The 26,781-nt window shown below is 43.5% G+C and overlaps 1 protein-coding gene across 1 annotated transcript in view; it reads right to left on the reverse strand.

The window, feature by feature from the left end:
• LOC124003564 (lysine-specific demethylase phf2-like) overlaps nucleotides 1-26,781 on the reverse strand; it is a gene marked incomplete at its 3' end in the record, with an annotated part of 137,545 nt that overhangs the window by 47,512 nt on the left and 63,252 nt on the right. The window contains 3 exon segments of the mRNA XM_046311921.1: nucleotides 6,884-7,070; nucleotides 7,309-7,450; nucleotides 11,634-11,794. Of these exon segments, the coding sequence (XP_046167877.1) occupies nucleotides 6,884-7,070; nucleotides 7,309-7,450; nucleotides 11,634-11,794 (490 nt within the window).

Genomic DNA, 26,781 nt, shown 5'->3' on the forward strand with positions numbered 1-26,781 from the left:
TGACACACGTGTATGTTGTGTGTATGTACTGACACACGTGTATGTTGTGTGTATGTACTGACACACGTGTATGTTGTGTGTATGTACTGACATGTATGTTGTGTGTATGTACACGTGTATGTTGTGTGTATGTACTGACATGTATGTTGTGTGTATGTACTGACATGTATGTTGTGTGTATGTACTGACATGTATGTTGTGTGTATGTACTGACACACGTGTATGTTGTGTGTATGTACTGACGTGTATGTTGTGTGTATGTACTGACGTGTATGTTGTGTGTATATACTGACACACGTGTATGTTGTGTGTATATACTGACACACGTGTATGTTGTGTGTATGTACTGACGTGTATGTTGTGTGTATGTACTGACATGTATGTTGTGTGTATATACTGACACACGTGTATGTTGTGTGTATGTACTGACACACGTGTATGTTGTGTGTATGTACTGACATGTATGTTGTGTGTATGTACTGACATGTATGTTGTGTGTATGTACTTGTATGTTGTGTGTATGTTGACATGTATGTTGTGTGTATGTACTGACACACGTGTATGTTGTGTGTATGTACTGACATGTATGTTGTGTGTATGTATACTGACACACGTGTATGTTGTGTGTATATACTGACACACGTGTATGTTGTGTGTATGTACTGACACACGTGTATGTTGTATGTACTGACATGTATATACTGACACACGTGTATGTTGTGTGTATATACTGACACACTGACATGTATGTTGTGTGTATGTACTGACATGTATGTTGTGTGTATGTACTGACACACGTGTATGTTGTGTGTATGTACTGACACACGTGTATGTTGTGTGTATGTACTGACACACGTGTATGTTGTGTGTATGTACTGACACACGTGTATGTTGTGTGTATGTACTGGCATGTATGTTGTGTGTATGTACTGACATGTATGCTGTGTGTATGTACTGACATGTATGTTGTGTGTATGTACTGACGTGTATGTTGTGTGTATATACTGACACACGTGTATGTTGTGTGTATATACTGACACACGTGTATGTTGTGTGTATGTACTGGCATGTATGTTGTGTGTATGTACTGACATGTATGCTGTGTGTATGTACTGACATGTATGCTGTGTGTATGTACTGACATGTATGTTGTGTGTATGTACTGACATGTATGTTGTGTGTATGTACTGACATGTATGTTGTGTGTATGTACTGACCTGTATGTTGTGTGTATGTACTGGCATGTATGTTGAGTGTATGTACTGACACACGTGTATGTTGTGTGTATGTACTGACACACGTGTATGTTGTGTGTATGTACTGACACACGTGTATGTTGTGTGTATGTACTGACACACGTGTATGTTGTGTGTATGTACTGACATGTATGTTGTGTGTATGTACTGACATGTATGTTGTGTGTATGTACTGACATGTATGTTGTGTGTATGTACTGACATGTATGTTGTGTGTATGTACTGACGTGTATGTTGTGTGTATGTACTGACATGTATGTTGTGTGTATGTACTGACGTGTATGTTGTGTGTATGTACTGACATGTATGTTGTGTGTATGTACTGACACACGTGTATGTTGTGTGTATGTACTGACATGTATGTTGTGTGTATGTACTGACGTGTATGTTGTGTGTATGTACTGACATGTATGTTGTGTGTATATACTGACACACGTGTATGTTGTGTGTATGTACTGACACACGTGTATGTTGTGTGTATGTACTGACATGTATGTTGTGTGTATGTACTGACATGTATGTTGTGTGTATGTTTTGACATGTATGTTGTGTGTATGTACTGACACACGTGTATGTTGTGTGTATGTACTGACGTGTATGTTGTGTGTATATACTGACACACGTGTATGTTGTGTGTATATACTGACACACGTGTATGTTGTGTGTATGTACTGACACACGTGTATGTTGTGTGTATATACTGACACACGTGTATGTTGTGTGTATATACTGACACACGTGTATGTTGTGTGTATGTACTGACGTGTATGTTGTGTGTATGTACTGACACACGTGTATGTTGTGTGTATGTACTGACACACGTGTATGTTGTGTGTATGTACTGACACACGTGTATGTTGTGTGTATATACTGACACACGTGTATGTTGTGTGTATGTACTGGCATGTATGTTGTGTGTATGTACTGACATGTATGCTGTGTGTATGTACTGACATGTATGCTGTGTGTATGTACTGACGTGTATGTTGTGTGTATATACTGACACACGTGTATGTTGTGTGTATATACTGACACACGTGTATGTTGTGTGTATGTACTGGCATGTATGTTGTGTGTATGTACTGACATGTATGCTGTGTGTATGTACTGACATGTATGCTGTGTGTATGTACTGACATGTATGTTGTGTGTATGTACTGACATGTATGTTGTGTGTATGTACTGACATGTATGTTGTGTGTATGTACTGACCTGTATGTTGTGTGTATGTACTGGCATGTATGTTGAGTGTATGTACTGACACACGTGTATGTTGTGTGTATGTACTGACACACGTGTATGGTGTGTGTATGTACTGACACACGTGTATGTTGTGTGTATGTACTGACATGTATGTTGTGTGTATGTACTGACATGTATGTTGTGTGTATGTACTGACACACGTGTATGTTGTGTGTATGTACTGACGTGTATGTTGTGTGTATGTACTGACACACGTGTATGTTGTGTGTATGTACTGACATGTATGTTGTGTGTATGTACTGACGTGTATGTTGTGTGTATGTACTGACGTGTATGTTGTGTGTATGTACTGACGTGTATGTTGTGTGTATGTACTGACGTGTATGTTGTGTGTATGTACTGACGTGTATGTTGTGTGTATGTACTGACACACGTGTATGTTGTGTGTATGTACTGACATGTATGTTGTGTGTATGTACTGACACACGTGTATGTTGTGTGTATGTACTGACGTGTATGTTGTGTGTATGTACTGACGTGTATGTTGCGTGTATGTACTGACATGTATGTTGTGTGTATGTACTGACGTGTATGTTGTGTGTATGTACTGACACACGTGTATGTTGTGTGTATGTACTGACATGTATGTTGTGTGTATGTACTGACACACGTGTATGTTGTGTGTATGTACTGACATGTATGTTGTGTGTATGTACTGACACATATGTATGTTGTGTGTATGTAGTGACGTGTATGTTGTGTGTATGTACTGACATGTATGTTGTGTGTATGTACTGACGTGTATGTTGTGTGTATGTACTGACGTGTATGTTGTGTGTATGTGTATGTTGTGTGTATGTACTGACGTGTATGTTGTATGTATGTACTGACGTGTATGTTGTGTGTATGTACTGGCATGTATGTTGTGTGTATGTACTGGCATGTATGTTGTTTGTATGTACTGACATGTATGCTGTGTGTATGTACTGACATGTATGCTGTGTGTATGTACTGACATGTATGTTGTGTGTATGTACTGACATATATGTTGTGTGTATGTACTGACATATATGTTGTGTGTATGTACTGACATGTATGTTGTGTGTATGTACTGACATGTATGTTGTGTGTATGTACTGGCATGTATGTTGAGTGTATGTACTGACACATGTGTATGTTGTGTGTATGTACTGACACACGTGTATGGTGTGTGTATGTACTGACACACATGTATGTTGTGTGTATGTACTGACATGTATGTTGTGTGTATGTACTGACACACGTGTATGTTGTGTGTATGTACTGACGTGTATGTTGTGTGTATGTACTGACATGTATGTTGTGTGTATGTACTGACGTGTATGTTGTGTGTATGTACTGACGTGTATGTTGTGTGTATGTACTGATGTGTATGTTGTGTGTATGTACTGACATGTATGTTGTGTGTATGTACTGACGTGTATGTTGTGTGTATGTACTGACATGTATGTTGCGTGTATGTACTGACACACGTGTATGTTGTGTGTATGTACTGACACACGTGTATGTTGTGTGTATGTACTGACATGTATGTTGTGTGTATGTACTGACACACGTGTATGTTGTGTGTATATACTGACACACGTGTATGTTGTGTGTATGTACTGACACACGTGTATGTTGTGTGTATGTACTGACACACGTGTATGTTGTGTGTATATACTGACACACGTGTATGTTGTGTGTATGTACTGACGTGTATGTTGTGTGTATGTACTGACATGTATGTTGTGTGTATGTACTGACACACGTGTATGTTGTGTGTATGTACTGACATGTATGTTGTGTGTATGTACTGACATGTATGTTGTGTGTATGTACTGACATGTATGTTGTGTGTATGTACTGACGTGTATGTTGTGTGTATGTACTGACATGTATGTTGTGTGTATGTACTGACACACGTGTATGTTGTGTGTATGTACTGACACACGTGTATGTTGTGTGTATGTACTGACACACGTGTATGTTGTGTGTATGTACTGACACACGTGTATGTTGTGTGTATGTACTGACGTGTATGTTGTGTGTATGTACTGACATGTATGTTGTGTGTATGTACTGACACATATGTATGTTGTGTGTATGTACTGACGTGTATGTTGTGTGTATGTACTGACATGTATGTTGTGTGTATGTACTGACACACGTGTATGTTGTGTGTATGTACTGACGTGTATGTTGTGTGTATGTACTGACGTGTATGTTGTGTGTATGTACTGACGTGTATGTTGTGTGTATGTACTGACGTGTATGTTGTGTGTATGTACTGGCATGTATGTTGTGTGTATGTACTGGCATGTATGTTGTGTGTATGTACTGACATGTATGCTGTGTGTATGTACTGACATGTATGCTGTGTGTATGTACTGACATGTATGCTGTGTGTATGTACTGACATGTATGTTGTGTGTATGTACTGACATATATGTTGTGTGTATGTACTGACATGTATGTTGTGTGTATGTACTGACATGTATGTTGTGTGTATGTACTGGCATGTATGTTGAGTGTATGTACTGCCACACGTGTATGTTGTGTGTATGTACTGACACACGTGTATGGTGTGTGTATGTACTGACACACATGTATGTTGTGTGTATGTACTGACATGTATGTTGTGTGTATGTACTGACACACGTGTATGTTGTGTGTATGTACTGACGTGTATGTTGTGTGTATGTACTGACATGTATGTTGTGTGTATGTACTGACGTGTATGTTGTGTGTATGTACTGACATGTATGTTGTGTGTATGTACTGATGTGTATGTTGTGTGTATGTACTGACATGTATGTTGTGTGTATGTACTGACGTGTATGTTGTGTGTATGTACTGACATGTATGTTGTGTGTATGTACTGACACACGTGTATGTTGTGTGTATGTACTGACACACGTGTATGTTGTGTGTATGTACTGACATGTATGTTGTGTGTATGTACTGACACACGTGTATGTTGTGTGTATGTACTGACGTGTATGTTGTGTGTATGTACTGACGTGTATGTTGTGTGTATGTACTGACATGTATGTTGTGTGTATGTACTGACACACGTGTATGTTGTGTGTATGTACTGACACACGTGTATGTTGTGTGTATGTACTGACACACGTGTATGTTGTGTGTATGTACTGACATGTATGTTGTGTGTATGTACTGACACACGTGTATGTTGTGTGTATGTACTGGCATGTATGCTGTGTGTATGTACTGACATGTATTCTGTGTGTATGTACTGACATGTATGCTGTGTGTATGTACTGACATGTATTCTGTGTGTATGTACTGACATGTATGCTGTGTGTATGTACTGACATGTATGTTGTGTGTATGTACTGACATGTATGTTGTGTGTATGTACTGACATGTATGCTGTGTGTATGTACTGACATGTATGCTGTGTGTATGTACTGACATGTATGTTGTGTGTATGTACTGACATGTATGTTGTGTGTATGTACTGGCATGTATGTTGTGTGTATGTACTGACATGTATGTTGTGTGTATGTACTGACATGTATGCTGTGTGTATGTACTGACATGTATGTTGTGTGTATGTACTGACATGTATGTTGTGTGTATGTACTGACATGTATGTTGTGTGTATGTACTGACGTGTATGTTGTGTGTATGTACTGACGTGTATGTTGTGTGTATGTACTGGCATGTATGTTGTGTGTATGTACTGACATGTATGTTGAGTGTATGTACTGGCATGTATGTTGTGTGGTAGTGGGTTCGATTCCCGGGACCACCCATACGTAGAATGTATGCACACATGACTGTAAGTCGCTTTGGATAAAAGCGTCTGCTAAATGGCATATATTATTATTATTATTATTACTGACATGTATGTTGTGTGTATGTACTGACATGTATGTTGTGTGTATGTACTGGCATGTATGTTGTGTGTATGTACTGACATGTATATATAACTGAGAAATGCACACACACACACACTACATGTTAATGTACACTACATGTTAATGTATGTCAATTGTAAAGTATTTAGACTGTAATGTATTTTTAATTACGTGTCAGACCCCCAGCTAAAACTAAAACTAGCTGTCACCATTGGCGTCGGCTAATGTGGGGATCCTAATAAATCACATTAAAACCTTGAGTATGTTGTACCAGACATTACAGTACCTTAATAAAGTTAATTCATCAATAAGGTGATTATTACATTACAGTACCTTAACAAAGTTAATTCATCAATAAGGTGATTATTACATTACAGTACTTTAATAAAGTTAATTCATCAATAAGGTGATTATTACATTACAGTACCTTAACAAAGTTAATTCATCAATAAGGTGATTATTACATTACAGTACCTTAATAAAGTGAATTGATCAATAAGGTAATTAACCGTGTCATACCTTGAGTACGTGGTACCATACGGAGGCCCCTCCACACTCGATGTGGAAGTCAGTGTAGCTGTCTTTAACACCGATCAGACAGTACTTGGTGACTTTAGGTTTCCCCAGGAGAGCATCGTCTGGCCAGTAGTTCTCTACCCACGACAACCTCCGCACAATCTGAGGGCTCTCCACTATACTGTCCATTCTGAGAGACAGAGAAATAAACACTATTCAAATCATGCCACTACAATACCATAAAAAACATACCATAAAATACATAGGGGTTAATATTAATATTATAATAGCATTATCACCTTAATGGTGTTTAATAATAATGACATTAAAATAGTATGATCTGTATCAGAGAAAGTCAGGAGAAGTGTTGTGCTGCACAATGTGTATCATGAGAACACGTGTCTGTGTACCTCTTAGGGTGTTCCTACCTTTTGTCAGAGAACTCCAGGTTGATAATGTTTAACACTTTCTTCCTGTTGGTGCTGTAGTAGTAATCTACAAAGTCCTTGAGTTTCATCTTACAGTCAGTCTGCTTGGTCACATCTATCACATCCACACCCACGTCTGGACCTGGGAGTGATTAACACAAACAGTTAAATGCAACTTAATAAAACATTAAAGACACAAGAAAATCAATGGTGAGTAGGTCTTTAAATGGCAGTGAGTTGGTGAGTTGTGTTGCTAACTAGTCTGCTCAGTATAAAGCAGTAGTAGTAGCAGATGTGTTGCTAACTAGTCTGCTCAGTATAAAGCAGTAGTAGTAGCAGATGTGTTGCTAACTAGTCTGCTCAGTATAAAGCAGTAGTGGTAGCAGATGTGTTGCTAACTAGTCTGCTCAGTATAAAGCAGTAGTAGTAGCAGATGTGTTGCTAACTAGTCTGCTCAGTATAAAGCAGTAGTGGTAGCAGATGTGTTGCTAACTAGTCTGCTCAGTATAAAGCAGTAGTAGTAGCAGATGTGTTGCTAACTAGTCTGCTCAGTATAAAGCAGTAGTGGTAGCAGATGTGTTGCTAACTAGTCTACTCAGTATAAAGGAGAAGTAGCAGATGTGTTGCTAACTAGTCTGCTCAGTATAAAGGAGAAGTAGCAGATGTGTTGCTAACTAGTCTGCTCAGTATAAAGGAGAAGTAGCAGATGTGTTGCTAACTAGTCTGCTCAGTATAAAGGAGAAGTAGCAGATGTGTTGCTAACTAGTCTGCTCAGTATAAAGGAGAAGTAGCAGATGTGTTGCTAACTAGTCTGCTCAGTATAAAGGAGTAGTAGCAGATGTGTTGCTAACTAGTCTGCTCAGTATAAAGGAGAAGTAGCAGATGTGTTGCTAACTAGTCTGCTCAGTATAAAGGAGAAGTAGCAGATGTGTTGCTAACTAGTCTACTCAGTATAAAGGAGAAGTAGCAGATGTGTTGCTAACTAGTCTGCTCAGTATAAAGGAGTAGTAGCAGATGTGTTGCTAACTAGTCTGCTCAGTATAAAGGAGAAGTAGCAGATGTGTTGCTAACTAGTCTGCTCAGTATAAAGGAGAAGTAGCAGATGTGTGGCTAACTAGTCTGTAGCAGATGTGTTGCTAACTAGTCTGCTCATTATAAAGGAGAAGTAGCAGATGTGTTGCTAACTAGTCTGCTCAGTATAAAGGAGAAGTAGCAGATGTGTGGCTAACTAGTCTGCTCATTATAAAGGAGAAGTAGCAGATGTGTTGCTAACTAGTCTGCTCATTATAAAGGAGAAGTAGCAGATGTGTTGCTAACTAGTCTGCTCAGTATAAAGGAGAAGTAGCAGATGTGTTGCTAACTAGTCTGCTCAGTATAAAGGAGAAGTAGCAGATGTGTTGCTAACTAGTCTGCTCAGTATAAAGGAGAAGTAGCAGATGTGTTGCTAACTAGTCTGCTCAGTATAAAGGAGAAGTAGCAGATGTGTTGCTAACTAGTCTGCTCAGTATAAAGGAGAAGTAGCAGATGTGTTGCTAACTAGTCTGCTCAGTATAAAGGAGAAGTATCAGATGTGTTGCTAACTAGTCTGCTCAGTATAAAGGAGAAGTAGCAGATGTGTTGCTAACTAGTCTGCTCAGTATAAAGGAGAAGTAGCAGATGTGTTGCTAACTAGTCTGCTCAGTATAAAGGAGAAGTAGCAGATGTGTTGCTAACTAGTCTGCTCAGTATAAAGGAGAAGTAGCAGATGTGTTGCTAACTAGTCTGCTCAGTATAAACTAGTCTGCTCAGGAGAAGTAGCAGATGTGTTGCTAACTAGTCTGCTCAGTATAAAGGAGAAGTAGCAGATGTGTTGCTAACTAGTCTGCTCAGTATAAAGGAGAAGTAGCAGATGTGTTGCTAACTAGTCTGCTCAGTATAAAGGAGAAGTAGCAGATGTGTTGCTAACTAGTCTGCTCAGTATAAAGGAGAAGTAGCAGATGTGTTGCTAACTAGTCTGCTCAGTATAAAGGAGAAGTAGCAGATGTGTTGCTAACTAGTTTGCTCAGTATAAAGCAGTAGTAGTAGCAGATGTGTTGCTAACTAGTCTACTCAGTATAAAGGAGAAGTAGCAGATGTGTTGCTAACTAGTCTGCTCAGTATAAAGGAGTAGTAGCAGATGTGTTGCTAACTAGTCTGCTCAGTATAAAGGAGAAGTAGCAGATGTGTTGCTAACTAGTCTGCTCAGTATAAAGGAGAAGTAGCAGATGTGTGGCTAACTAGTCTGCTCATTATAAAGGAGAAGTAGCAGATGTGTTGCTAACTAGTCTGCTCAGTATAAAGCAGTAGAAGTAGCAGATGTGTTGCTAACTAGTCTGCTCAGTATAAAGCAGTAGTAGTAGCAGATGTGTTGCTAACTAGTCTACTCAGTATAAAGGAGAAGTAGCAGATGTGTTGCTAACTAGTCTGCTCAGTATAAAGGAGTAGTAGCAGATGTGTTGCTAACTAGTCTGCTCAGTATAAAGGAGAAGTAGCAGATGTGTTGCTAACTAGTCTGCTCAGTATAAAGGAGAAGTAGCAGATGTGTTGCTAACTAGTCTGCTCAGTATAAAGCAGTAGAAGTAGCATGTGTGGCTAACTAGTCTGCTCAGTATAAAGCAGTAGAAGTAGCAGATGTGTTGCTAACTAGTCTGCTCAGTATAAAGCAGTAGAAGTAGCAGATGTGTTGCTAACTAGTCTGCTCAGTATAAAGCAGTAGAAGTAGCAGATGTGTTGCTAACTAGTCTGCTCAGTATAAAAGAGAAGTAGCAGATGTGTTGCTAACTAGTCTGCTCAGTATAAAGGAGAAGTAGCAGATGTGTTGCTAACTAGTCTGCTCAGTATAAAGCAGTAGAAGTAGCAGATGTGTTGCTAACTAGTCTGCTCAGTATAAAGCAGTAGAAGTAGCAAATGTGTTGCTAACTAGTCTGCTCAGTATAAAGCAGTAGAAGTAGCAGATGTGTTGCTAACTAGTCTGCTCAGTATAAATCAGTAGTAGTAGCAGATGTGTTGCTAACTAGTCTGCTCAGTATAAAGCAGTAGAAGTAGCAGATGTGTTGCTAACTAGTCTGCTCAGTATAAAGGAGAAGTAGCAGATGTGTTGCTAACTAGTCTGCTCAGTATAAAGGAGAAGTAGCAGATGTGTTGCTAACTAGTCTGCTCAGTATAAAGGAGAAGTAGCAGATGTGTTGCTAACTAGTCTCCTCAGTATAGAGCAGTAGAAGTAGCAGATGTGTTGCTAACTAGTCTGCTCAGTCTCAACAACGATTGGAGAAGTGTTCATCACCAGTAAACTACCACATCCTGATGATACATCTTTTCAACATGACAGACCGGTTGGAACGTCCGACTGAGACAGGTCGGAAAGTCCGACTGAGACAGGTCGGAACGTCCGAGAGAGACAGGTCGGAATGTCCGAGAGAGACAGGTCGGAACGTCCGAGAGAGACAGGTCGGAACGTCCGAGAGAGACAGGTCGGAACGTCCGAGAGAGACAGGTCGGAACGTCCGAGAGAGACAGGTCGGAACGTCCGAGAGAGACCGGTCGGAACGTCCGACTGAGAACGGTCGGAACGTCCGACTGAGACCGGTCGGAACGTCCGACTGAGACCGGTCGGAACGTCCGACTGAGACCGGTCGGAACGTCCGACTGAGACCGGTCGGAACGTCCGACTGAGACAGGTCGGAACGTCTGACTGAGACTAACGGGAGGCAGAAGTAATCTTAATGATCAGGCTAATAGGAGGCAGAGGTAATCTAAATGATCAGGCTAATAGGAGGCAGAAGTAATCTAAATGATCAGGCTAATAGGAGGCAGAAGTAATCTAAATGATCAGGCTAACAGGAGGCAGAAGTAATCTAAATTATCAGGCTAATAGGAGGCAGAAGTAATATAAATAATCAGACTGAATCAGGCCAAGAGAAGTGATTGTGTGAAATTATGAAGCCAATGGATGGAAAAATATACAGTATCGCTCTATCCAATCAGAGCAGCATGATCAACGTACAGCCGGCCCTTCTCTTTACAGACAGGCAAACTAGCCACTTGAGTTATTTAGACAACGAAGCACCTCGCACTGGATTGAGTGATATGAAAAGCTTTGCGCTGGCACCAGCAAAAACATTTTCTAAAAAGAGAGAGAGGGAGGGAGCATCTGATGGAGATCAGTAAAGTAGTCCTACGTAACTTACTGTAGGAAAACAATGAGTTATTTAGAGACATAGTCTTTACCGACGGAAATGTAGAATGTGGACATCCCCAAGTATTACTAAAGCTGTTAGAGCAGTAGACAGAGACAGGACTATACGTACCAACATGGTTCTCCACATCATTTATGTAGAAGGTAGGAGCGGGCATGGACATCCCCAGACCGTCCTTCTTCAGAACCAGGATCGGCTCGTTAAAACCAACCTCTTCCAGGTAGTCCATCGTCAGCTGACTGCCGGTCAGCTTCACCACAATGTCCTCTGAGCTGTAAGACATAGATTACATTACAGTGCCTTCAGAAAGTATTCATACCCCTCGACTTAATACACATTGTGTTACAGACGGAATTCAAAATGGATTAAATTGTTTTTTTCTCACCCATCTAAACACAATACCCCATGATGACAAAGTGAAAACATCTTTCAAAGTTTTTGAAAATGTATTGAAAATTAAATACAGAAATAGTTTTCACACCCCTGAGTCAATGCATGTTAGAATCACCTTTGGCAGGGATTACAGGTGTAAGTCTTTCTGGGTCTCTAAGTCTCTAAGAGCTTTCCACACCTGAATTGTACAATATTTGCACATTATTTATTTTTTTATTCTTCAAGCTCTTACAAATTGGTTGTTGATCATTGCTAGAAAGCCATTTTATTTGTATTTGTATTTATAATGGATCCCCATTAGTTCCTGTCAAATCAGCAGCTACTCTTCCTGGTGTTTATTAAGGATCCCCATTACTTCCTGCCAAGGCAGCAGCAACTCTTCCTGAGGTTTATAATGGATCCCCATTAGTTCCTGCCAAGGCAGCAGCTACTCTTCCTGGGGTTTATTATGGATCCCCGTTAGTTCCTGCCAAGGCAGCAGCTACTCTTCCTGGGGTTTAGATAGTAGCTACTAACAATTGGATACCACGAAATTGGGGGGAAAGGGGGATAAAAAATGTACATTTAAATTTTTCAAAAAAAGATGTCTAAGTGTTGGAGCGTGCCCCTGGCTATCTATCAGTAAATGGTGTCTGAGTGTTGGAGAATGCCCCTGGCTATCTATCAGTAAATGGTGTCTGAGTGTTGGAGCATGCCCCTGGCTATCTATCAGTAAAGTTATCTGAGTGTTGGAGAATGCCCCTGGCTATCTATCAGTAAAGATGTCTGAGTGTTGGAGCATGCCCCTGGCTATCTATCAGTAAATGGTGTCTGAGTGTTGGAGCGTGCCCCTGGCTATCTATCAGTAAAGATGTCTGAGTGTTGGAGCATGCCCCTGGCTATCTATCAGTAAATGGTGTCTGAGTGTTGGAGCATGCCCCTGGCTATCTATCAGTAAAGATGTCTGAGTGTTGGAGCGTGCCCCTGGCTATCTATCAGTAAATGGTGTCTGAGTGTTGGAGCGTGCCCCTGGCTATCTATCAGTAAATGGTGTCTGAGTGTTGGAGCATGCCCCTGGCTATCTATCAGTAAAGATCTGCGTGTTGGAGCATGCCCCTGGCTATCTATCAGTAAATGGTGTCTGAGTGTTGGAGCATGCCCCTGGCTATCTATCAGTAAAGATCTGAGTGTTGGAGCATGCCCCTGGCTATCTATCAGTAAAGATATCTGAGTGTTGGAGCGTGCCCCTGGCTATCTATCAGTAAAGATCTGAGTGTTGGAGCGTGCCCCTGGCTATTTATCAGTAAAGATATCTGAGTGTTGGAGCATGCCCCTGGCTATCTATCAGTAAATGGTGTCTGAGTGTTGGAGCATGCCCCTGGCTATCTATCAGTAAATGGTGTCTGAGTGTTGGAGCGTGCCCCTGGCTATCTATCAGTAAAGATATCTGAGTGTTGGAGCGTGCCCCTGGCTATCTATCAGTAAAGATGTCTGAGTGTTGGAGCATGCCCCTGGCTATCTATCAGTAAAGATGTCTGAGTGTTGGAGCGTGCCCCTGGCTATCTATCAGTAAAGATATCTGAGTGTTGGAGCGTGCCCCTGGCTATCTATCAGTAAAGATGTCTGAGTGTTGGAGCATGCCCCTGGCTATCTATCAGTAAAGATGTCTGAGTGTTGGAGCGTGCCCCTGGCTATCTATCAGTAAAGATGTCTGAGTGTTGGAGCATGCCCCTGGCTATCTATCAGTAAATGGTGTCTGAGTGTTGGAGCGTGCCCCTGGCTATCTATCAGTAAATGGTGTCTGAGTGTTGGAGCATGCCCCTGGCTATCTATCAGTAAAGATGTCTGAGTGTTGGAGCGTGCCCCTGGCTATCTATCAGTAAATGGTGTCTGAGTGTTGGAGCATGCCCCTGGCTATCTATCAGTAAAGATGTCTGAGTGTTGGAGCATGCCCCTGGCTATCTATCAGTAAAGATCTGAGTGTTGGAGCGTGCCCCTGGCTATCTATCAGTAAAGATCTGAGTGTTGGAGCATGCCCCTGGCTATCTATCAGTAAAGATCTGAGTGTTGGAGCGTGCCCCTGGCTATCTATCAGTAAAGATCTGAGTGTTGGAGCATGCCCCTGGCTATCTATCAGTAAAGATGTCTGAGTGTTGGAGCATGCCCCTGGCTATCTATCAGTAAAGATGTCTGAGTGTTGGAGCATGCCCCTGGCTATCTATCAGTAAATGGTGTCTGAGTGTTGGAGCATGCCCCTGGCTATCTATCAGTAAAGATGTCTGAGTGTTGGAGCATGCCCCTGGCTATCTATCAGTAAATGGTGTCTGAGTGTTGGAGCGTGCCCCTGGCTATCTATCAGTAAAGATCTGCGTGTTGGAGCATGCCCCTGGCTATCTATCAGTAAATGGTGTCTGAGTGTTGGAGCATGCCCCTGGCTATCTATCAGTAAAGATCTGAGTGTTGGAGCATGCCCCTGGCTATCTATCAGTAAAGATATCTGAGTGTTGGAGCGTGCCCCTGGCTATCTATCAGTAAAGATCTGAGTGTTGGAGCATGCCCCTGGCTATCTATCAGTAAAGATATCTGAGTGTTGGAGCATGCCCCTGGCTATCTATCAGTAAAGATGTCTGAGTGTTGGAGCATGCCCCTGGCTATCTATCAGTAAAGATATCTGAGTGTTGGAGCATGCCCCTGGCTATCTATCAGTAAATGGTGTCTGAGTGTTGGAGCATGCCCCTGGCTATCTATCAGTAAATGGTGTCTGAGTGTTGGAGCATGCCCCTGGCTATCTATCAGTAAAGATATCTGAGTGTTGGAGCATGCCCCTGGCTATCTATCAGTAAAGATATCTGAGTGTTGGAGCATGCCCCTGGCTATCTATCAGTAAAGATATCTGAGTGTTGGAGCATGCCCCTGGCTATCTATCAGTAAATGGTGTCTGAGTGTTGGAGCATTCCCCTGGCTATCTATCAGTAAAGATATCTGAGTGTTGGGAGCATGCCCCTGGCTATCTATCAGTAAATGGTGTCTGAGTGTTGGAGCGTGCCCCTGGCTATCTATCAGTAAAGATCTGAGTGTTGGAGCATGCCCCTGGCTATCTATCAGTAAAGATGTCTGAGTGTTGGAGCGTGCCCCTGGCTATCTATCAGTAAATGGTGTCTGAGTGTTGGAGCATGCCCCTGGCTATCTATCAGTAAAGATGTCTGAGTGTTGGAGCATGCCCCTGGCTATCTATCAGTAAAGATGTCTGAGTGTTGGAGCATGCCCCTGGCTATCTATCAGTAAATGGTGTCTGAGTGTTGGAGCATGCCCCTGGCTATCTATCAGTAAAGATGTCTGAGTGTTGGAGCATGCCCCTGGCTATCTATCAGTAAATGGTGTCTGAGTGTTGGAGCATGCCCCTGGCTATCTAGCAGTAAAGATCTGAGTGTTGGAGCATGCCCCTGGCTATCTATCAGTAAATGGTGTCTGAGTGTTGGAGCATGCCCCTGGCTATCTATCAGTAAAGATGTCTGAGTGTTGGAGCGTGCCCCTGGCTATCTATCAGTAAATGGTGTCTGAGTGTTGGAGCATGCCCCTGGCTATCTATCAGTAAATGGTGTCTGAGTGTTGGAGCATGCCCCTGGCTATCTTTCAGTAAAGATGTCTGAGTGTTGGAGCATGCCCCTGGCTATCTATCAGTAAAGATCTGAGTGTTGGAGAATGCCCCTGGCTATCTATCAGTAAAGATATCTGAGTGTTGGAGCATGCCCCTGGCTATCTATCAGTAAATGGTGTCTGAGTGTTGGAGCATGCCCCTGGCTATCTATCAGTAAATGGTGTCTGAGTGTTGGAGCATGCCCCTGGCTATCTATCAGTAAAGATGTCTGAGTGTTGGAGCGTGCCCCTGGCTATCTATCAGTAAAGATGTCTGAGTGTTGGAGCGTGCCCCTGGCTATCTATCAGTAAAGATATCTGAGTGTTGGAGCGTGCCCCTGGCTATCTATCAGTAAATGGTGTCTGAGTGTTGGAGCATGCCCCTGGCTATCTATCAGTAAAGATATCTGAGTGTTGGAGCGTGCCCCTGGCTATCTATCAGTAAATGGTGTCTGAGTGTTGGAGCATGCCCCTGGCTATCTATCAGTAAATGGTGTCTGAGTGATGCAGAAGGTTACATTAGGTGGAATCATAGAAGTATCCTTATCATATAGGTTCATACATCTCTAACCATTGATGTGTGTGTGGCAGGACCAAAGGTATACTATCTGATGCATCTATGTGGCTCAGACTGCTACTCAACTGAGACCGGTGTTTTATGTTTTCAGAAATTAGGTATGGGAGAGAGGAAAGACCATCTCGTCTGAGATAGTGGACCCAACCAATGGCTTGGTAATGAACTGTATACCACACCAGACCCAACCAATGGCTTGGTAATGAACTGTATACCACACCAGACCCAACCAATGGCTTGGTAATGAACTGTATACCACACCAGACCCAACCAATGGCTTGGTAATGAACTGTATACCACACCAGACCCATCCAATGGCTTGGTAATGAACTGTATACCACACCAGACCCATCCAATGGCTTGGTAATGAACTGTATACCACACCAGACCCATCCAATGGCTTGGTAATGAACTGTATACTAGAGCAGACCCATCCAATGGCTTGATAATTAACTGTATACCACACCAGACCCATCCAATGGCTTGGTAATGAACTGTATACCACACCAGACCCATCCAATGGCTTGGTAATGAACTGTATACTAGAGCAGACCCATCCAATGGCTTGGTAATGAACTGTATACCACACCAGACCCATCCAATGGCTTGGTAATGAACTGTATACTAGAGCAGACCCATCCAATGGCTTGGTAATGAACTGTATACCACACCAGACCCATCCAATGGCTTGGTAATGAACTGTATACTAGAGCAGACCCATCCAATGGCTTGGTAATGAACTGTATACCACACCAGACCCATCCAATGGCTTGGTAATGAACTGTATACCACACCAGACCCATCCAATGGCTTGGTAATGAACTGTATACCACACCAGACCCATCCAATGGCTTGGTAATGAACTGTATACTAGAGCAGACCCATCCAATGGCTTGGTAATGAACTGTATACTAGAGCAGACCCATCCAATGGCTTGGTAATTAACTGTATACCACACCAGACCCATCCAATGGCTTGGTAATGAACTGTATACTAGAGCAGACCCATCCAATGGCTTGGTAATGAACTGTATACCACACCAGACCCATCCAATGGCTTGGTAATGAACTGTATACTAGAGCAGACCCATCCAATGGCTTGGTAATGAACTGTATACTACACCAGACCCATCCAATGGCTTGGTAATGAACTGTATACTAGAGCAGACCCATCCAATGGCTTGGTAAATACCACAGCAGAACTGTATACCACACCAGACCCATCCAATGGCTTGGTAATGAACTGTATACCACACCAGACCCATCCAATGGCTTGGTAATGAACTGTATACTAGAGCAGACCCATCCAATGGCTTGGTAATGAACTGTATACTACACCAGACCCATCCAATGGCTTGGTAATGAACTGTATACTTAGCAGCAGACCCATCCAATGGCTTGGTAATGAACTGTATACCACACCAGACCCATCCAATGGCTTGGTAATGAACTGTATACTAGAGCAGACCCATCCAATGGCTTGGTAATGAACTGTATACTAGACCAGACCCATCCAATGGTAATGAACTGTATACACACCAGACCCATCCAATGGCTTGGTAATGAACTGTATACTACACCAGACCCATCCAATGGCTTGGTAATGAACTGTATACCACACCAGACCCATCCAATGGCTTGGTAATGAAGCAGACCCATCCAATGGCTTGGTAATGAACTGTATACCACACCAGACCCATCCAATGGCTTGGTAATGAACTGTATACCACACCAGACCCATCCAATGGCTTGGTAATGAACTGTATACCACACCAGACCCATCCAATGGCTTGGTAATGAACTGTATACTAGAGCAGACCCATCCAATGGCTTGGTAATGAACTGTATACCACACCAGACCCATCCAATGGCTTGGTAATGAACTGTATACTAGAGCAGACCCATCCAATGGCTTGGTAATGAACTGTATACCACACCAGACCCATCCAATGGCTTGGTAATGAACTGTATACTAGAGCAGACCCATCCAATGGCTAATGAACTGTATACCTCACCAGACCCATCCAATGGAACTGTATACTAGAGCAGACCCATCCAATGGCTTGGTAATGAACTGTATACTAGAGCAGACCCATCCAATGGCTTGGTAATGAACTGTATACCACACCAGACCCATCCAATGGCTTGGTAATGAACTGTATACCACACCAGACCCATCCAATGGCTTGAACTGTATACCACACCAGACCCATCCAATGAACTGTATACTAGAGCAGACCCATCCAATGGCTTGGTAATGAACTGTATACCACACCAGACCCATCCAATGGCTTGGTAATGAACTGTATACTAGAGCAGACCCATCCAATGGCTTGGTAATGAACTGTATACCACACCAGACCCATCCAATGGCTTGGTAATGAACTGTATACTAGAGCAGACCCATCCAATGGCTTGGTAATGAACTGTATACCACACCAGACCCAACCATAAAGATGGGGTTCTACCTCACCACCAACAAACATTGAGACATATCCAACCATAAAGATGGGGTTCTAACTCACCACCAACATTGAGCCATACCCAACCATAAAGATGGGGTTCTATCTCACCACCAACATTGACCAATACCCAACCATAAAGATGTGGTTCTATCTCACCACCAACATTGAGACATACCCAACCATAAAGATGGGGTTCTACTTCACCACCAACACTGAGCCATACCCAACTATAAAGATGGGGTTCTACCTCACCACCAACGTTGAGACATATCCAACCATGAAGATGGGGTTCTATCTCACCAACAACATTGAGCCATACACAACCATAAAGATGGGGTTCTACCTCACCACCAACATACCCAATATCAGTCTCTGCCTTAGGTGAGCTATGCTGCTGTGTGGTACAGTGGTACAGTGGTACTGGTGGTACAGTGGTACTGGTGGTACAGTGGTACTGGTGGCACAGTGGTACTGGTGGCACTGGTAGAACTGGTGGTACTGGTAGAACTGGTGGTAGTGGTAGAACTGGTGGTACTGGTGGTACAGGTGGTACAGTGGTACAGGTGGTACTGGTGGTACAGTGGTACAGGTGGTACAGGTGGTACTGGTGGTACAGTGGTACAGTGGTACTGGTGGTACAGTGGTACAGTGGTACTGGTGGTACAGGTGGTACTGGTGGTACAGTGGTACTGGTGGCACAGGTGGTACTGGTGGTACAGGTGGCACAGGTGGTACAGTGGTACAGTGGTACTGGTGGTACAGTGGTACAGTGGTACAGTGGTACAGGTGGTACAGTGGTACAGGTGGTACAGGCGGTACAGGTGGTACAGTGGTACAGGTGGTACAGTGGTACTGGTGGTACAGTGGTACAGTGGTACTGGTGGTACAGTGGTACAGTGGTACTGGTGGGTGGTACAGTGGTACAGTGGTACAGTGGTACTGGTGGTACAGTGGTACAGTGGTACAGGTGGTACAGGTGGTACTGGTGGTACTGGGTGGTACAGTGGTACAGTGGTACTGGTGGTACAGTGGTACAGTGGTACAGGCGGTACAGTGGTACAGGTGGTACAGTGGTACAGTGGTACTGGTGGTACAGTGGTACAGGTGGTACAGTGGTACAGTGGTACTGGTGGTACTGGTGGTACAGGTGGTACTGGTGGTACAGTGGTACTGGTGGTACAGTGGTACAGGTGGTACAGTGGTACAGGTGGTACAGGTGGTACAGTGGTACAGGTGGTACAGTGGTACAGTGGTACAGGTGGTACAGGTGGTACTGGTGGTACAGTGGTACTGGTGGTACAGTGGTACTGGTGGTAAAGTGGTACTGGTGGTACAGTGGTACTGGTGGTACTGGTGGTACAGTGGTACAGTGGTACTGGTGGTACTGGTGGTACTAGTGGTACTGGTGGTACTGGTGGTACAGTGGTACTGGGGGTACTAGTGGTACTGGTGGTACTGGTGGTACAGTGGTACAGTGGTACAGGTGGTACTGGTGGTACTGGTGGTACTCTGATTTTGAACTGCAGTGTAATTAGATTATGCTGCACAGCAAACTCAACTGTGTTTCTATTTCCGATAGAGGTTTAACTGGCGGGGAAACCTCTCAAACCCCTCCCTCAACAGACAGGATCCTGGGGGTGTGACGAGGTCATCCAAGAAGACCAGGTTTGTGTGTTTCCCCACCGACATCACAGAAACACTGATGTTTTTATAAGTGTTTTTGGGCCACCCAACCTCCATTAGGAATTGGATGGAGATCTACAGGTCAACAGGGGCACTTTAACAACATGTGAACAGATACTCTACACTATTTAGTACCCCTGATCAGCCCTTCTCTTGGTACGACCTACCCCTCTATTTACCACCCCTGATCAGCCCTTCTTTTGGTACGACCTACCCCTCTATTTAGCACCCCTGATCAGCCCTTCTCTTGGTACGACCTACCCCTCTATTTAGTACCCCTGATCAGCCCTTCTCTTGGTACGACCTACCCCACTATTTAGCACCCCTGATCAGCCCTTCTCTTGGTACGACCTACCCCACTATTTAGCACCCCTGATCAGCCCTTCTCTTGGTACGACCTACCCCTCTATTTACCACCCCTGATCAGCCCTTCTTTTGGTACGACCTACCCCTCTATTTAGTACCCCTGATCAGCCCTTCTCTTGGTACGACCTACCCCTCTATTTTAGTACCCCTGATCAGCCGTTCTCTTGGTACGACCTACCCCACTATTTAGCACCCCTGATCAGCCCTTCTCTTGGTACGACCTACCCCACTATTTAGCACCCCTGATCAGCCCTTCTCTTGGTACGACCTACCCCTCTATTTAGCACCCCTGATCAGCCCTTCTCTTGGTACGACCTACCCCTCTATTTAGTACCCCTGATCAGCCCTTCTCTTGGTACGACCTACCCCTCTATTTAGTACCCCTGATCAGCCCTTCTCTTGGTACGACCTACCCCACTACTTAGCACCCCTGATCAGCCCTTCTCTTGGTACGACCTACCCCACCATTTAGTACCCCTGATCAACCCTTCTCTTGGTACGACCTACCCCACTATTTAGTACCCCTGATCAGCCCTTCTCTTGGTACGACCTACCCCACCATTTAGTACCCCTGATCAACCCTTCTCTTGGTACGACCTACCCCACTATTTAGTACCCCTGATCAGCCCTTCTCTTGGTACGACCTAACCCACTATTTAGTACCCCTGATCAGCCCTTCTCTAGGTATGACCTACCCCACTATTTAGTACCCCTGATCAGCAGCCTCCCCCACTATTTAGCACCCCTGATCAGCCCTTCTCTTGGTACGACCTACCCCACTATTTAGTACCCCTGATCAGCCCTTCTCTTGGTACGACCTAACCCACTATTTAGTACCCCTGATCAGCCCTTCTCTCGGTACGACCTACCCCACTATTTAGTACCCCTGATCAGCCCTTCTCTCGGTACGACCTACCCCACTATTTAGTACCCCTGATCAGCCCTTCTCTCGGTATGGCCTACCCCACTATTTAGTACCCCTGATCAGCCCTTCTCTCGGTATGACCTACCCCACTATTTAGTACCCCTGATCAGCCCTTCTCTCGGTACGACCTACCCCACTATTTAGTACCCCTGATCAGCAGCCTCCCCCATTATTTAGTACCCTTGATCAGCCCTTCTCTCGGTATGGCGTACCCCACTATTTAGTACCTCTGATCAACGGCCTACCCCACTATTTAGTACCCCTGATCAGCCCATTTCTATCGTCAGTCTGAACATTTAGCTTCCAATCAGCCCATCTCCTGTATCTGGACATTTAGTTATTGCTCATCTATTCTACAATCTATACATGTTGTAACTGCCCATATATTTTAATCTACACATTTATTTATCACATCTATTGAGAAATAATTGCATACTAAAATTAGCTAGTTGTGTTCTTATGGCCTTCCCCTAGCACAGAGAGACACAAGTGTTGATGATTTTTCTGAAAATAGATATTGAATTGTTTTAAACTGTTGTTTTGTGAAGTTTGTCAAAACTTATATTAAGTACATTAAGTGATCACCAAATCACCACAACACAAAAATGGTCAAATCAATCAACCAGAAATACTATTCGTTTAAATAAATCAACCAGAAATCAATCTTAAAACGTATTTTTATGTCTAAAATGTCTTCACTTTTTAAAGATGTCTCAAGACATGGTGATGGCTGGATATGTTACATGTAGGACCAGCTTTCCAGACCCAGTTGAAGCCTGGTAACCCATATGATGTGGTTAGCTGATATGTTAAACACCTATCCCTATGTGCTGTGAGATCTGGCAGGCGTCTACAATGTAGTTAGCCTGGAACACAGCCGTAGATTTCTCCTGACAGAAGGGTTCCAGACATCACGGAACAGGCCAGGACCAGGCACGGAACAGGCCAGGACCAGGCACGGAACAGGCCAGGACCAGGCACGGAACAGGCCAGGACCAGGCACGGAACAGGCCAGGACCAGGCACGGAACAGGCCAGGACCAGGCACGGAACAGGCCAGGACCAGGCACGGAACAGGCCAGGACCAGGCACGGAACAGGCCAGGACCAGGCAGACAGTGTGAACGTCACAAATGACACCCTATTTCCTATACGGTACACTATTTTTGATCAAGGCTCTGGTCAAAAGTAGTGCACTATAGTGAATAGGGTGTCATTTGCGATGAACCCTATGAATCCAGAGGGAGGCTTTCTAATAGTGGTCTGAGAGCTCCATCTAGTGTCCACTCTGGTACACTGCAAGACGTTTAATATCACTATGTCACTATGACAATTCCAATCCAATTAGAGGCTGTTGAATCTGATATGTCTGCCTGTCTGAGCTGTATTAGTACTGTCTGATAATCCCTTCCAAGATGTATTAGTACGGTCTGATAATCCTGCCTGAGATGTATTAGTACTGTCTGATAATCCTGTCTGAGATGTATGAGTACTGTCTGATAATCCTATCTGAGATGTATTAGCATTGCCTGATAATCCTATTTGAGATGTATTAGGACTGTCTGATAATCCTGTCCAGTATGTATCAGTACTGTCTGATAATCCTGTCTGGGATGTATTAGTACTGTCTGATAATCCTGTCTGGGATGTATTAGATCTGTCTGATAATCCTGTCTGGGATGTATTAGTACTGTCTGATAATCCTGTCTGGGATGTATTAGATCTGTCTGATAATCCTGTCTGGGATGTATTAGATCTGTCTGATAATCCTGTCTGGGATGGGATGTATTAGTACTGTCTGATAATCCTGTCTGGGATGTATTAGATCTGTCTGATAATCCTGTCTGGGATGGGATGTATTAGTACTGTCTGATAATCCTGTCTGGGATGTATTAGTACTGTCTGATAATCCTGTCTGGGATGTATTAGTACTGTCTGATAATCCTGTCTGGGTGTTGGGTAGTAGACGTAGACGGTAGACGTCATTTCCGGTCACAACTTGCAGGCTTGTTTTCAAATTGCTGTGCGTTTTGTTGCCAACCTATTTTGCTACCTGACAACTTTACGGGTTTCACTTTTTAATTACCGTTCATATATTTATTTTTTCCTCGACTTTTTCACTCCGGACGCTTTATCTGGACACGATTCGTCAGGACCTCCAACAGCCGAAGCTAAGTAGTAACATTAACATGATGCCTTCTAATTGCAGCCGCTGTGCTCGCCTTACGGCGAGGATAGCTGTACTGCAAGCCCAGCTTCAGACGCAATCGTTAGGCAAGGGTAATTTCAGTGTAGGAAAGGATGAAACAGCGTCTGTGCCACCAGTAAGTACAGATAGTAGTATAAATCCCCTGGCACAGTCCCCGCAGCCGGACAACTTTCTCACGGTTTCTGGAAGGAAATGCTGTAGGAACGCTCAACCGGTGTCGCTCATTCAGCAGACAGAAACTTTCAACCGGTTCTCCCCATTAAGCAGCGGGTCGGTGTCAGAGGCCGAGTCTTCTCTGGTCTCTACTCCTCCCGTTACGGGGTCTGAGACGCCGAAGCTTCCCACCATTAGCTCTGACAAATTGAAAACTCTAGTCATTGGCGACTCCATTACCCGCAGTATTAGACTTAAAGCGAATCATCCAGCGATCATACACTGTTTACCCGGGGCAGGGCTACCGACGTTAAGGCTAATCTGAAGATGGTGCTGGCTAAAGCTAAAACTGGCGAGTGTAGAGAGTATAGAGATATTGTTATCCACGTCGGCACCAACGATGTTAGGATGAAACAGTCAGAGATCACCAAGCGCAACATAGCTTCTGCGTGCATATCAGCTAGAAAGATGTGTCGGCATCGAGTAATTGTCTCTGGCCCCCTCCCAGTTAGGGGGAGTGATGAGCTCTACAGCAGAGTCTCACAACTCAATCGCTGGTTGAAAACTGTTTTCTGCCCCTCCCAAAAGATAGAATTTGTAGATAATTGGCCCTCTTTCTGGGACTCGCCCACAAACAGGACCAAGCCTGACCTGCTGAGGAGTGACGGACTCCATCCTAGCTGGAGGGGTGCTCTCATCTTATCTGCCAACATAGACAGGGCTCTAACTCCTCTAGCTCCACAATGAAATAGGGTGCAGGCCAGGCAGCAGGCTATTAGCCAGCCTGCCAGCATAGTGGAGTCTGCCACTAGCATAGTTAGTGTAGTCAGCTCAGCTATCACCATTGAGACCGTGTCTGTGCCTCGACCTGGGTTGGGCAAAACTAAACATGGCGGTGTTCGCCTTAGCAATCTCACTAGGATAAAGACCACCTCCATTCCTGTCATTACTGAAAGAGATCATGATACCTCACATCTCAAAATAGGGCTACTTAATGTTAGATCCCTTACTTCAAAGGCAATTATAGTCAATGAACTAATCACTGATCATAATCTTGATGTGATTGGCCTGACTGAAACATGGCTTAAGCCTGATGAATTTACTGTGTTAAATGAGGCCTCACCTCCTGGCTACACTAGTGACCATATCCCCGTGCATCCCGCAAAGGCGGAGGTGTTGCTAACATTTACGATAGCAAATTTCAATTTACAAAAAAAAAAATGACGTTTTCGTCTTTTGAGCTTCTAGTCATGAAATCTATGCAGCCTACTCAATCACTTTTTATAGCTACTGTTTACAGGCCTCCTGGGCCATATACAGCGTTTCTCACTGAGTTCCCTGAATTCCTATCAGACCTTGTAGTCATTGCAGATAATATTCTAATCTTTGGTGACTTTAATATTCACATGGAAAAGTCCACAGACCCACTCCAAAAGGCTTTTGGAGCCATCATCGACTCAGTGGGTTTTGTCCAACATGTCTCTGGACCCACTCACTCTCACAGTCATACGCTGGACCTAGTTTTGTCCCATGGAATAAATGTTGTGGATCTTAATGTTTTCCTCATAATCCTGGACTATCAGACCACCATTTTATTACGTTTGCAATTGCAACAAATAATCTGCTCAGACCCCAACCAAGGAACATCAAAAGTCGTGCTATAAATTCACAGACAACACAAAGATTCCTTGATGCCCTTCAGACTCCCTCTGCCTACCCAAGGACGCCAGAGGACAAAATCCGTTAACCACCTAACTGAGGATCTCAATTTAACCTTGCGCAATACCCTAGATGCAGTTGCACCCCTAAAAACTAAAAAATGTCTCATAAGAAACTAGCTCCATGGTACACAGAAAATACCCGAGCTCTGAAGCAAGCTTCAGAAAATTGGAACGGAAATGGCGCCACACCAAACTGGAAGTCTTCCGACTAGCTTGGAAGGATGGTACCGTGCAGTACCGAAGAGCCCTTACTGCTGCTCGATCGTCCTATTTTTTCTAACTTAATTGAGGAAAATAAGAACAATCCGAAATTCCTTTTTGATACTGTGGCAAAGCTAACTAAAAAGCAGCATTCCCCAAGAGAGGATGACTTGCACTTTAGCAGTGATAAATTCATGAACTTCTTTGAGGAAAAGATTATGATTATTAGAAAGCAAATTACGGACTCCTCTTTAAACCTGCGTATTCCTCCAAACCTCAGTTGTCCTGAGTCTGCACAACTCTGCCAGGACCTAGGATCAGAGAGACGCTCAAGTGTTTTAGTACTATATCTCTTGACACAATGATGAAAATAATCATGGCCTCTAAACCTTCAAGCTGTATACTGGACCCTATTCCAACTAAACTACTGAAAGAGCTGCTTCCTGTGCTTGGCCCTCCTATGTTGAACATAATAAACGGCTCTCTATCCACTGGATGTGTACCAAACTCACTAAAAGTGGCAGTAATAAAGCCTCTCTTGAAAAAGCCAAACCTTGACCCAGAAAATATAAAAAACTATCGGCCTATATCGAATCTTCCATTCCTCTCAAAGATTTTAGAGAAGGCTGTTGCGCAAGCAACTCACTGCCTTCCTGAAGACAAACAATGTATACGAAATGCTTCAGTCTGGTTTTAGACCCCATCATAGCACTGAGACGGCACTTGTGAAGGTGGTAAATGACATTTTGATGGCATCGGACCCTCGTGCTCCTAGACCTTAGTGCTGCTTTTGATACCATCGATCACCACATTCTTTTGGAGAGATTGGAAACCCAAATTGGTCTACACGGACATGTTCTGGCCTGGTTTAGGTCTTATCTGTCGGAAAGATATCAGTTTGTCTCTGTGAATGGTTTGTCCTCTGACAAATCAACTGTACATTTCGGTGTTCCTCAA

This window comes from Oncorhynchus gorbuscha, linkage group LG18, assembly GCF_021184085.1.
Source record: "Oncorhynchus gorbuscha isolate QuinsamMale2020 ecotype Even-year linkage group LG18, OgorEven_v1.0, whole genome shotgun sequence".
Taxonomy (NCBI): Eukaryota; Metazoa; Chordata; class Actinopteri; order Salmoniformes; family Salmonidae; genus Oncorhynchus; species Oncorhynchus gorbuscha.